This window comes from Arabidopsis lyrata (genome assembly GCF_000004255.2).
Source record: "Arabidopsis lyrata subsp. lyrata unplaced genomic scaffold ARALYscaffold_5, whole genome shotgun sequence".
NCBI classification, from domain to species: Eukaryota; Viridiplantae; Streptophyta; class Magnoliopsida; order Brassicales; family Brassicaceae; genus Arabidopsis; species Arabidopsis lyrata.
Window position 1 is genome coordinate 16,331,439 of NW_003302551.1, and position 13,568 is coordinate 16,345,006.

General features: G+C 34.0%; 2 protein-coding genes across 2 annotated transcripts; both read left to right on the forward strand.

Annotated features, from left to right (window-relative positions):
• Nucleotides 1-6,194: 6,194 nt before the first annotated feature.
• Nucleotides 6,195-10,405, forward strand: LOC9313960 (serine/threonine-protein kinase KIPK1). Its single transcript, XM_021025714.1, has 3 exons — nucleotides 6,195-6,348; nucleotides 7,294-9,328; nucleotides 9,406-10,405. Exons 2-3 carry the CDS (start codon nucleotides 7,410-7,412, stop codon nucleotides 10,286-10,288), a joined length of 2,802 nt encoding a protein of 933 aa, XP_020881373.1. The 5' UTR covers nucleotides 6,195-6,348; nucleotides 7,294-7,409; the 3' UTR covers nucleotides 10,289-10,405.
• A 1,737-nt stretch (nucleotides 10,406-12,142) lies between these two features.
• LOC9312240 (putative F-box protein At1g77650) lies at nucleotides 12,143-13,456 on the forward strand. Its single transcript, XM_021025724.1, is given in 3 exon segments — nucleotides 12,143-12,479; nucleotides 12,481-12,921; nucleotides 12,923-13,456. Coding segments are annotated over 3 exon segments (1,170 nt in total). The 5' UTR covers nucleotides 12,143-12,198; the 3' UTR covers nucleotides 13,371-13,456.
• The last annotated feature ends 112 nt before the right edge of the window (nucleotides 13,457-13,568 follow it).

A 13,568-nucleotide genomic window follows, 5' to 3' on the forward strand; every position in this document is an offset into this window, starting at 1 on the left:
ATAGTTGGTGGAAAAGTCACAAATGTGCCACGTCATTGGATAAGTTGTGGAAAAGTCCACAAATGATGGGTTTTAGATTATTGGGCTTCTTTTTCTGACTTATTAAGGCCCAAAATAACAAAATTCAAGAAACATGAAGCTTAGTCCTTCGACCCACATGATAACCCATTTATCCATCACATGATTAACCATTCGACTAAATAAACAAGCATAATTTTCTTAGAACATAGCTAAAATCCATATCACATGATCTACATCAATACTTATAAAGTATGACATGTAGTTTAATGGTTCATACAATTGTTATTAATGCATCATCGCCTAAATTCAAACTCACATAATGCGTTATTTTGTTTGAAAAATGAAAAATTGAAACAAAACCTTTTTCTTTTTAATCAATACATTTGAGGTTATCCTCCAATAGTCCAATGAGTCGAGATCTCGTAGTGGCGTAAGTCATGTTCAACATATATATAACTATCAGCAATTATATTTATAAATAGGTTTATTACTACATACGGTTCATACCAATCTTCGAAGGAACTAAAATTTGAACATTCCCATCCAAAAACTATAGGCACAATAAACCATTTCGATGATGCTCATTTTTTTTATTTTTCCAATGTTTCTGTTTTTAAATTGTTCAAATTCAAAATACTATATAACTAAAAAATCGAATTAATAAGTGAAGGAGAAAAATATTGGTGGAGTGGATTAGATGCATGCAAAGACAAAAACGCCAAGCAAGCCTTTTATGGGGGTGTGGCCTGTCGACACAAACATGTGAAACCAATACTTGTTGCCTTATTCTCTAGCTTGTTCTCTTTCATTTTATTTTTTCTTTTACCAAATCTAATTTGATTATATCAAATATCTCATCTTCCTCGGATTCTCATCTCTCAGATCTTAGTTCTTATTGATATTTTTTTGTTTAATAGTTATCAAGAATATACATATATAACTCAAATCATTTGTCCTTGTGCACCGTTGTTTCTTGTTCGCCGTCCACGCAATAATTATAAACATCCATACCTAAATTTTATATATCATGAAATATTGCAACCGAGACATTCAATCTAGTGGCTCATAGTATTAGTGTAGTTTTGGTATAAATGTTTTGAGTTATACAAAAGTATGTGTATATATATATATATATATATATATATATATATATATGCTGCAAAAAAACAGACATAACATTTAAAAAACAAAAAAAAAAAACAAAAAAAAATCAGACATAACATAACCAATAGATAAAAAATGCAAAGTGAAATAAAATTTTGAATGGTGGTTCAAAAATGATCTTAAACACACAATCTGGGTTCCATCAATCGTTTTTCTTGAAAAGATGCAAAATATTAAATAATTCAAATAAAATAATTAGCAGGACCATTGATATATATTCAAATATGCGCATGCAATGTTTGTATAATAAAATCTTTTGATGTGATGGTTGGTTTAAGTTAAATAAGAAATCAGAAGCGGACGTAGCACATTATTTGATCTAATTTTTGTGTTAGTTAATGACTTAATGTTTAAAATATATTTAATGGGGGATTAAAAGCATGAGGGAAGAGATTAAAGGCGCAGAAAGAGGAATCCTAGGCTCAATGGGTTCTCAAAGACCTATCATTTCAAGTCTCTATTATTTGCTAACTCTATGTTCCAACTATGATTTAGGCTTTTTGCCAGATTCAACAGTACTTTTTTGTTATTAATCAACTTCTGTTTATTGATCTTATGGCTACTGTTGTAGTAGTTTATTTGATTTTTCCTTATGCAGTTTCCATCTTTTTCCATTAGATTCTAGTACATTCTTTCTTATTTTTTTAATTCATTTTTTTTGGGTGATTAATGGACGTCATAATGGTTTTTAGTTTTTATTTAAGATTTTGTAATTAATGATGTATATAATTTACTGTTTTACGTGGAAAAACGTATCTAATTTCTTGTAAATTGCAATAGTATATTGTACCGAGGAAAAGGATCGATTTGCCTCTTTGTGTGTATAAAAGCTTTATCAACGAGATCCAAAGTAATCTATATATCACCCATTGACCTACCAGCATACGCAGAGTCAACACAACATCTACAAATATGTAAATATGATTATCATGTTAATCTATTACCACTTCACTTACAATTGATAAAAACTAAAAGAAATATAAACTAATTAAGTAACCCATGAAAATGCTCGACTTTGCTAGACATGCAGTCATATTCCACTTTTTCATAATCTTTCTGATAGTCATTCACTCATTCTATATATGTTTTTACATTATATATTGATTTGTAGTTGTTTGTCTGCTTAAATTTAAACATATTTTTCGTTAATCATTAATGTTTCCCTAGTTAGTAACAGGCGTAATTCTTAATTGTATGCTCAGTACTTCTTATCTTATGATCTACTGTTTGAAGCTAAATTGTATAGTTCGATAATTATGATTTTGAAAGACTAATAAAATTATATAATACTCAAAATAAATATGATCTACAGTGTTTTACAAAAATAAAAACGCTATTTCTTCGAAAAACATTTTGAAAAGAACTGCGCATTGGCTACCTGTCTTATTCTGACAATATTGCTCCACCGTTATATTTTAAAAGCATTCACATCTATTTTTTTATCTTCTCGCCAAATCTTACCTACTACCAGTTGTTCGCAGTAAATCAAGGCATACGACGATCGAAATAGTGTAGTTTCCGACTAGTTTATTTATTTTTATTGTTTTACCTAAATTAATCTTTTCATAGACACAATCAAAATTTTGATTGTAGAGTTTTTTTTTCCTGAAATTTTCTCATTACATTTTCTATTAAGTAAAGTTCCTTAATATATTATTAATATAATCCGATTGAGTTAACTCGATTGGAAGAATCGTAGATGGCTTGATAATGACCTCTAGGGTCTAAGTGGTGACATTATCTTGAGGAATTGTTGTGGAAAACTTGTTGAATTATTCTTTGGTCATATCATTTACACTTGAGGAAAACTTGAGGAAATTAAGTCACGTCATTTGGTTTAGTAATATTTTTAAGCTTGTAATATTATTATTGTTATGTTTTTAATAAATTATGAATACTTTCATATTATAAATCATAATTTTCATAAATCTTTTTAATCTGTTTGTGTGATGATTATAAAAAATAGTTAGTTGACTTTTCTTAAAAAATAAAAGACATAAATATTGATGAAATTGGTTAGGTTTATATTGATGACTAAACACTAAAAATAATTCCGTAAATAATTAATTTTAATAGCTTATGGTTTTATATATCAATTATGTTTGATAAAACTATTAAAAATATTAACCTAAAATTCCACCAAAATCTACCTTTTTTAATTATAGTTTATTTGCTAAATTATGTTGTTATATTAATAAGATTATTAAGTGTATAAAACTTTAAATAAATTATTTTCATTTTTTTTATGGGGCTTTTGCAAAAATGCCACTTTTTCAATGCCACTTTTCAAAAATACCCCTTTTTAAAAACCTTATAAAAAAAGTTCTTAAAAATATAAGATTTACCCAAATATGTATGTAATATTATTAAAACATACACAAACTACATTTCTATGTATCTAAAATCTTATAAATACTTTATAAATACCTTATAAATGCATTTTAAATACCTTTAAAAACTTTTAAAATATCTTGTAAAACATTTGAAAAACCTTAAAAATCCTTTAAAATAACTTGTAAAACCTTTAAAACACCTTATAAAACCTTATAAATACTTGGATCGAGTCTTCAAGTAGTAGTTACAATCCATATAAGGGATTGTACCTTATAAACCTAATAAAACTTTATAAAAATTTCAGATTTAAAAAGGGACATTTTTGAAAATGGACATCTAAAAGGGGCATTTTTGAAAAGGGGCACACCAAAAGGGGTATTTTTAACAATTTCCCTTTTTTTTTATCATTGTAAATTTTGATAAAAATTGGTAAAATTACCTAAACATATAAAAAAACTTATAATAACTTATTTTGTTTATTTCATTAATATGGTTGACAAAAATATATTTAATTAAGTATTTTTATAAGTTTATATCTTTCATTAATTTTTCTAAAATTCAGCCAGATTCAGCGGTTACCATTTGAGTTCTAAATTATTCAGCCAGATTCTGCAAAAAATCACAATTAAATTCAGCCAGATTCAGCAATTCAACCAGATTCAGCCGGATTCAGCGGTTACCATTTAGACCCCTAGTCCTCTATTTCTCTAGTGATCTAAGAGCAACATCAATGGTAAGGATCTCTTAAAGGATCCTTAAGAATTTTTTAATTGTAAATTTTGACAAATATAAAGTTAAGGATTTGCTTAGAGGCTCTTAGAAATATTCATGTCCAATGGTAGGAATACTTAAGGGATCCTTAAGAAAAAAAAATTTGAAAAAAAAATTTGGTGTTTGAGTTTTGATTGCTTGAAAAGAAAGATAGAGAAGACAAACTATACAAGTTTTTGATACATTTTGAATAACAAAGATTCATGACCAATAATATAACAAAGTATACAAGATTCATTTGAAAACACATCAAAGACAAAACTATACAAGAAAGAACATCATCTTCTTCTTGAATATACTGAGAATATGGCCTACACTTTGACACATGAACATGACTAATTTGGCACTAGACATGTCTCTTAATGACGAAAATATGCATCCTGCAAATGAGAGTAGAAGAACTCAAAGTCTTTACTGAATCTGTTTTGTCATTTACTCAAAACAAAGTTTTCACAGAGAAGGCAAAGTTAAACTGATTTTGTTTCATTCAAAGCCAAAGCCAAAGTTAAACTCAAAGCTGTATTCATTCATTTTAAAAACTGAGAGTACCTTGATGCTTGTCTCCACTACCATGATTATCCCTCTTACGCCTTGATCGCTTCCCACTATAATACTGTAATCCACAAGAAAAAAAAAAAAAAACAAACTAAAGTACCTTCATTTTCTTCCCAAGAATCTCCTCTTCTGCGTTATACCACCTATAATCCGCAGGACATGTTGGTGGATCAGCATACTTTTTTACACGAATCAAGATCAAATACAAAACTTTAATCTTAGATTATGTAATCAATAACCCAAATTAACAGATTAAGAGACTCATTATCTATTCAAAAACCCAAAATTGCGTTTACAAATCAATATCTCATATCACAAAACAAATAAAACTGAGAGATTCGTACCGTGAGGAAGCGATTGGAGCCACTGGAATCGCCTTTCTCTCCGATTTGATTTGCAGAACCCACTAGTTAGGTCAACGAACTTCTGTTGGTGACCACGCCGACGGTGGAGATGAGCATCACGACTTATGGTTTACAACGTTGCTTCGCCTTTTACTTCCGATTTGATGATGTACATCGCCGGAATTGAAGCTCAAAGAGATTCGCCGTCGGAGAAAACAAAGAGAAGAGAGAGAGGGTCGAAAAAAACAGAATCGCGAAAGAAAAAAAAAAGTTTGTTTTCTCACTTTTCGTGCCTATGACAAGGCGACACGTAGCGCCTCTTAGAGCAACAAAAAAATCTTAAATTAGAAACGTTTCTTAAGTTTTATTTCTGTTTTGATTTAAATTTGAACTTTTTATTACAAGAAACTGTGGGTTAGAGCCCTCTAAAAGCTACCATTGATGTTGCTCTAAGATTCAACTCGAGAGCAGTGTTATGACTTTGAAGCAAAAATATTAAAAATCAGCATGATATACAACTTTTATAGATTAGTCACTATTCGATGAATGATGGGAAATTTCTTTGGCAATTTGACGCTGGTCAAATATGTCATGATATTGGTGGAAGTAAATTATTGATCATCAATATTTTCCGGGAGGTGAATTCAAAGAATTAATTTTGACATGACAGTATATAATATTAATAGCTAGATAAGTACATGTTCTATGAATAAAAACAACATAAATTCAAATAAAGCTCAAAAAATTATTCAAATAACGAACAATAATAATTCAGATAAATTTATGGACAATAAAGAGTTTGAACAAATTTTTGAAATGGAATAGAAATGTAAATATCTTCTGAAAAGAAATATGTGAAGGAAAATATGAAAGATTAATAAAAAAAAAAATAGAGTATTAATTTTTATTTTTTGAGGCATAATAAAATGAAGAAAAGACCCGCAAACATATGCTGTGGGGCCCACCATGTTTTTTTCAACTTGATCATCTCTTAACTCTCTCATTCACCAGAAAACAAAAATTACACAAAAATCAAAACTTTTACTTTCTCTTCCTTTCTTTCTCCTCTCTGGATCTTCCTCTTGAAAGCTCAAGGCCATTAGGGTTTATCTAAGCTCTAAATTCACCCAAATTTAGCAAGCTGTTTATTTCTTTCTGGGTAAGCCTTTGTTCCTTTAATATCTCGCTAGCTTCTTCTTTATCTTACCTTTTTTCTTCTGCACGCCTTCATTAGCACTTTATTTTTTTTCTTCTGTAACTCTCTCTTTGATTTGCTTTATTTCATGAGATTTGGGGACCGTATTCAGGTTTTTTTTGGTGGGTTTTCTCTGAAGATTTTTCCTTTTTCTGACCTTTCATTATCTCTATGTGGTCACTTGGGTATCTGCAGTTTCAATTTAAAAAATTCTGGGTGTGTGTGCTTTAGCTAGCTTCTATTTGTTCACGCATTGGCTCTCTATGATTTGGCATTTGAGATTTTTATGGGTTTTTTAAAAAGAGAGGATTTTTGCTGCATTTAACTGGGTTAAATCGAATCTTCACTCATACTTCAGCTACTGTTTTTTGTTTCCTAGTAAATTCAAAGCTTTTGAGATCTGAGACTTAGAATATTCTTCGATTACTTCTGATTTTGGTTCTCATTAGTTGTTAGATCTCTTATCTCACTCAAAGCTTCTTCTTTTACGCGGTTTGATTTATTAATTTCGTAACCTTTTTTTATAAATTTTCGATCTTTAGGGTTCTTCTAATCCACTAATTTTACTTCCACAGTGTTCTAAATATCTCCAATTTCGAATTAAGCCGATGGTTTCAACAATTTTTCTATATAAAAATGTTTTCTTTTTTAGCTGTATTAAATTTTTAGGTCTCTCTATCTGTACTTGTGTAGGGTTCATGATTGAGTCTACAAAACATAATGAATGACCTAAAGCTATTAACTTGCAATATAGATCTGTTGCTTCTCTTTTAATTTCTTCACCTCCTAGCTCTTAACAATTAGTTTCCCATAGTTTTTATTTTATTTCTTATCACTCCATAGACATTGTTCTTTATTTAAAGTTACTGTTCTTTTACCAGTTTTTCTGATTATTCTTTTTTCATCCAGGTAACTGTGATTGTTGCAGGATCTTGTGTAGAAACAGATCACAGAAGAAGATGAATAACTAGGTGCCGCTTTTGATTATCTTCAGAGATTTTAGATACTGTATCAACTCTGTTGCGATGGGGTCGTTTGCTTGTGAGATTGTGGAAGAGAAGGATGATGAAGTAAGATTGCCAAAACATTCCGGGAGATATGGTAAGTCGGTTATGGGATCATCAAGCAAAGATTTGGAGCGGAAGCAACGAGAGTATCATGGTTCTCTTGAATATGACATTGATAAGCTTTTTCAGTCTATTTCTGTTAAACCATCAACGAGGCTGATGAGTTCTTCTTTCCATAATCATGAGACTAGCGCGAGTGCCGGTCCAAGCAGGACTACAAGCCCTTCGAAGAGAATTGCTTCCATAAAAAAACCGGGGACACCTCAATCGCCTAGATTTGTTGGTCTCTCTGATTCAGTTTCTTTGAAGCAGGCTCTTAGGGATCGTTGCATTTCCAAGGCGTCAGAAATGGCCGCTCAGAAACGGTTGTCGAAATCTGCTGCTGCATCTCCGAGGGTCTCAGAAGCAGACAGGATTAAGAGTTTGTATAACCAAGTTTCGAATGAATCTACTAGCGGCAGGTCTGGGCTTGTTCCTGTGGACAAGGGTAAAGGAAGTTTGGTTGAGATACCTTTGTTGCCCGTAAACAATAAACCAAGCTCTTCTAAGAGCGTGTCTCAGCGGTTTGAAGAGCATTCTAACCCCATTTCTGAGCCATCTCAAGCTGGAACCAGTTTGGGATCACAAGGAGTTGGGAATCAAACACGGGAGATTAAGCTGTTGCATAAATCCAACAAATCTGGGTCTTGTCTTAGTTCTGGCAGTGGAGATTATGAGATAGAGTTAGATGAAAATGTTGCGTTGCCTTCCACTGATGCGTTTGTTGAAGACGATGTGATGGAAATAGACAAACATGTTACCTCACTGCCTTCTCATTCTAGCAAGAAAGTGAATGGGACGGAGCTTGACAAAAATATTCTCTCATCTGCTTTAGACGCAGAGCAGAAAGGGAAGTTGGATGATGCACCTAGTTCAGGTACAGAGAAGAGCAAAACCGTACGCAAAGTAACAAGAATGATTCCACGTCCCAAACAACCGAAAAAGAAGATTTTGCTTAAGAAGAAATTAAAAATCGGGGTTGTTTCAGCAACTTACCCAACAAAAGACGATGAAGAACATGTTCCTTCCTTAGATTCTAGTGCCCATCAACTTCTCTGCCAGAGATGTCACTGTTCGTTGAAGAGCACCAGCATTGATAACCACCCACCCTCGTATACTACTAGTCATAATCCTGAGATATGCACAGACAGTTTGAGCTCTGCTTCAAATAATGTTGGTAAAGAAGCTCGTCAATTATCTGACGAGAACTCCTCTGGTTCTTGTAATGTCAGTCAAAGCTCTGAAGCTGAGATCGTCATAATGAAACAAGATGTTTCCTCGAGCAATAACAGTGGAATCAGTGCAATGGTAGAAAAAGAAACAGGGAATCCAACTTCCAGTGAGAAATTCGAGTTCTCTTTGAGTTCAAAAGATAGTCTTGGGGATTATAGCAGGAGCACAAGCATGAGTGAGGAGAGTAATCTGAGTAGATTTAGCTGTGGGAATAAGCCTCACATGTCGATGGATGTGAGATGGGAAGCAATTAAGCATGTCAAGGTTCAATACGGCTCTTTGGGTTTACGACACTTCAACCTTTTGAAGAAGCTTGGTTGTGGAGATATAGGAACAGTCTATCTCGCTGAGCTGATTGGTACAAACTGTTTGTTTGCCATAAAGGTTATGGACAACGAGTTCTTGGCGAGAAGGAAAAAGTCTCCGCGGGCACAAGCAGAAAGAGAAATACTTAAAATGTTGGACCATCCTTTTCTTCCTACATTATACGCCCAATTTACTTCGGATAATTTGTCTTGTCTAGTCATGGAATATTGTCCTGGAGGAGATCTTCATGTCCTCAGGCAGAAGCAGCTAGGCCGGTGTTTCCCTGAACCTGCAGCAAGGTAAAGATTTACCTTTTCCATTTCGCGCCTAGATCATTTAGTTTACTAAAATTGATGATAAAAATTTGTTTCTGTAGATTCTATGTTGCCGAAATTCTCCTTGCATTGGAGTACTTACACATGCTTGGTATCATATACCGAGATCTGAAACCGGAAAACATTCTTGTCCGCGAAGATGGACACATTATGCTTACGGATTTCGACCTCTCACTCCGTTGTGCAGTGAACCCGACTCTTCTCAGGTCAAACTCTCCGCCTGGTAAAGATCCCGCAAGGATTTCAGGTCCATACAACACATCCAACTGCATACAACCGTTCTGTATCATCGAACCATCTTGCCAGGTTTCGTGTTTCAGCCCTAGGCTCTCCTCAAACCAACAACAAGGTAGAAAACCGAAAAGAGGTGATCATCTTTCGAAAACCCAACAACACTTGAATAGATCATTGCCTCAGCTCGTGGCTGAACCAACCGAAGCAAGATCCAATTCCTTTGTGGGAACACACGAGTACCTAGCTCCAGAGATCATCAAAGGAGAAGGACATGGTGCTGCGGTTGACTGGTGGACTTTCGGGGTTCTCCTTTACGAGCTTTTATACGGGAAAACACCATTCAAAGGTTACAACAATGACGAGACTTTGGCCAATGTTGTGTTGCAGAACCTCAAGTTTCCCGATAGCCCGCTTGTGAGCTTCCAGGCAAAAGACTTGATCAGAGGGCTTTTGGTTAAGGAACCAGAGAACAGGCTCGGGTCAGAGAAAGGATCTGTAGAGATCAAAAGACATCCTTTCTTTGAAGGATTGAATTGGGCTCTGATCCGGTGCGCAATACCGCCTGAGCTACCGGATTTCTATGAGTATGGTGGTGGACCGGAGGGGGCAGCGGATTTGCCAGGAGGCAGTAATAATAGGTATCTTGAATGTAAAGCCATAGGCGATCATCTTGAATTCGAGTTGTTCTAAGCAAAAGACAGATAAATTTTCTGGTAAAAGTATTCAGAGTAAGAACGTTGTTGTAAGTTATTATATCTCAAGTTAAATCTAAATGTCTAATATGTAAATTTTAGCCTTCTCACTTTATTCAATTCAATTGCACGCGTTTCATTTCTTCAGGCCCATTTGAAAGGCTTATGTTTTAAATGAGGGGTTTATCAACTATGAAGCCCATAATTTATGAGTTAGAACGACTACTTTTAGGAGTAAACAGTAAAACCACTATCATCATTTAATATTAGATAAATTAATTAACATTACAAATTAAAAAAAAAATACAAAACTAACACAGTTGGATAAAATAATAAAATAATTTTTTTAAAAACATCTATGTAAATGTATGGTTCTAATATTATCATAAATTAATAACTAAGTTACATAAATATAGCTTTTTTTTTGGTGCAAACTTACACAAATATAGTTAGAATAACTTATTTATATATGATTCTAGTTTTATTTGACGTCTCTAATATTCTGGTGTTACACAAAATGTATTATACCAACTTCATAGTTTAGCATTATATATAGATAGTAAACATATTCTTTTTAATCTATGGACATGAATCATTTTTACATGTGTAATCTATTTACTTATGATGATTGAGGTCACTAATCATTAGTTCAAATTGATGAATGTCATTTTTCACAAGTGAATGCATCTGAATTCCTTAATATTGCATTACCAAAACAAATTTTGTACAAATTAATGTTGTCTCGTCCTACATATTATTTATCTAAATCGAGATTACAAAATTGACAATATACAAAATATTACTATATATACATGATTTAGATTGTCTAAACTCATGTTTATTTTTTTACCATAACATGATTTTAGAATTTTTCTCTTTAGATTATAATGTTTAGGGACAAAAAAAAAAACATTGAAAATAAACATATAATGTTTAGAACTATAACTAACAAAAAAAACATTGAAAATAATACATGCAGCCACGGCAACCAAAACAAAGTAACAATATTACATCCTAGGCAATTGTAACGAATGCACCCTAGGGCAACCGCTGCAAACCACTGTAGTCTGTAGATGAAGATTTGTCGCCATCAGGGAAGCCGTTGGGAAAGCAATGAACGTCTTGTCACCGTGGCATAACTACACCACTCAAAGACTTTAATATTCTTCTGAACTCGGATTAGATGTGTTTTTTTGATGAAACTGATCTCGGATTCCTTGTTGAGATCAAAAACTTGGGTAAGCACGAAGAGTGTGGTCGTGTCTACATGGGAAGCATCCAGGGATTGCGCCCTCTGCACTTTCTTTTGAGAGTGACGATATCAATTGGAAAGCAGAGTTTAGTGTTCTCGAGATTTGTATTGATCCTCTTCCCAACGCACCAACAGCTGACTAATTAAGCCATGATAATCCCATCTCTCTACTATCTGTTTCATTTTACCTATCTTTCTATCTTTTGGGAAAACTTACATTGCCTCGTCTTATGCGTTTAAATCAAGACAATTGGGTGATGAATAGTCATGCTTTTCAGTTTCTTATGGAATCAGTGGAACATATGGAAGATATATAAGACCAATGTCTCCAAAGCATCATATGTTGATATTATTATAGACAAATGCGCTTCCAACATATTATTTTATGCATGTGATATTTATTGGCTATATACTACAAGACTGCCTTTGAAAAAAAAATAAACGAGATAGCAATAATAACTCTCCCAATCGGCCCAACCCAAACCAGGTCCAATTTTTGAATTAAGTATATGACGGATCCATAGGCCCATAGCCGAATGCTGAACCGTTTCCGGTTCGCTTGGTTTGTTGGGTATAAAATGATGAGAAATCCATTTGCGAGTGAAAAGAGGCGTGAGCGTGAGATTCTGAAGCAGTTTTTCGCTACGGCGGCGAAGATGACCGAGATAACGTCGGCGATGGAGCCGAGTCACGAGGTCGCCGGTTTTGGTAGTCCGCCGCAGACAAACAATCCCTTCCAGAAAAAGGGTTTCATGGCGGATTGTTGGCTGCCTTTTGAAATAGTAGAAGAAATCATCTCCAGGGCTCCAATCGAGTCGGTGATACGATGCAAACCGACCAGCAAACAATGTTATGCTCTCTGCAACGACAAGAGATTCATCTACAATCACTTGAATCTCTCCCAGGAACGATTTATGCGAATTTATTCTGATAATGTTGACCCTTGATATCTTATCTCTACCAGTTCCAGCTGAGTTCAATTGTGTTCCTTGTACTCGTCTCTTGTCTGTTATTCACTGCGATGGATTATTGCTATGCAAATGGATCACAGGATTAAGAAACGTCAATGTTGCAGTTTGGAATCCGGTTTTGGGCCAAGTCAAATTTGTTGATACCAGTTCTCACTCTGCACTTAATATATATGGTTTTGGATACGACGACAAGGACAGCTACAAGATTTTGAGGATTAGTGTTAGACATAATGAATTTGAGATATATGATGACTTCAAGTCTAAACTCTGGAGAGCCTTTTCTGCTACCATGGATTGGTATGTATATACCCCCGAGCAAGAAGTCTCTATGAATGGAATTATGTATTGGCTTGCTCTAACAAAGGGTGATAGGATTGGGGCAAACTTCATCCAAAGTTTTGATTTTTCCATTCAAGCCCATATGTTTGTTTCCCTTGGAGTGGAGTACGATTGATGACTCAGTAGCCTTTTCAGCTTTCAGAGGAGATAGGCTTTCTTTGTTTCATCAACTCTTTGGAGACGAAACAAGGGAGATTGAGGTGTGGGTCACGAACAAGGTGACTGATGGGGTTGTCACATTGAGTAAGTATTTTAATGTGGCTCGTCCTGATCTCCCTATCTTAAATCCTCATTTTATGCGTGTTCCGACTTTCTTCATCCACAAGACCAATTCTATCATGTTATGGTGCGATAAAGTTGTAGGAGAGGGTTATGCTTGTACCAGCTTGTACGAAATTGGTCGGGGTGAGATCAAAAAACAAGTTGAGACAGGACAACCTTTTAGCGGTGAAGATGAACGTAACCATTTTGTTATAAGCTTTGTTTACGTTCCAAGTCTGGTTCCGGTTCCAGAATAAAATAAAGAGAGAGAGACTCGTGAGATCTCATGCATGTTGTAAGCTTTGTTTTTGGTCTTTCTGTTGTTGTTATTCTTGTGTTCCGATATGATGGTTTCAAGTTTCAACTGTGCACTTCTATTTATATAAAGATATTTCAACAATTACATGATCAGTTTGATGATTCTTTCTAGTTAGGGTGTAGAATCTTTTAATCTC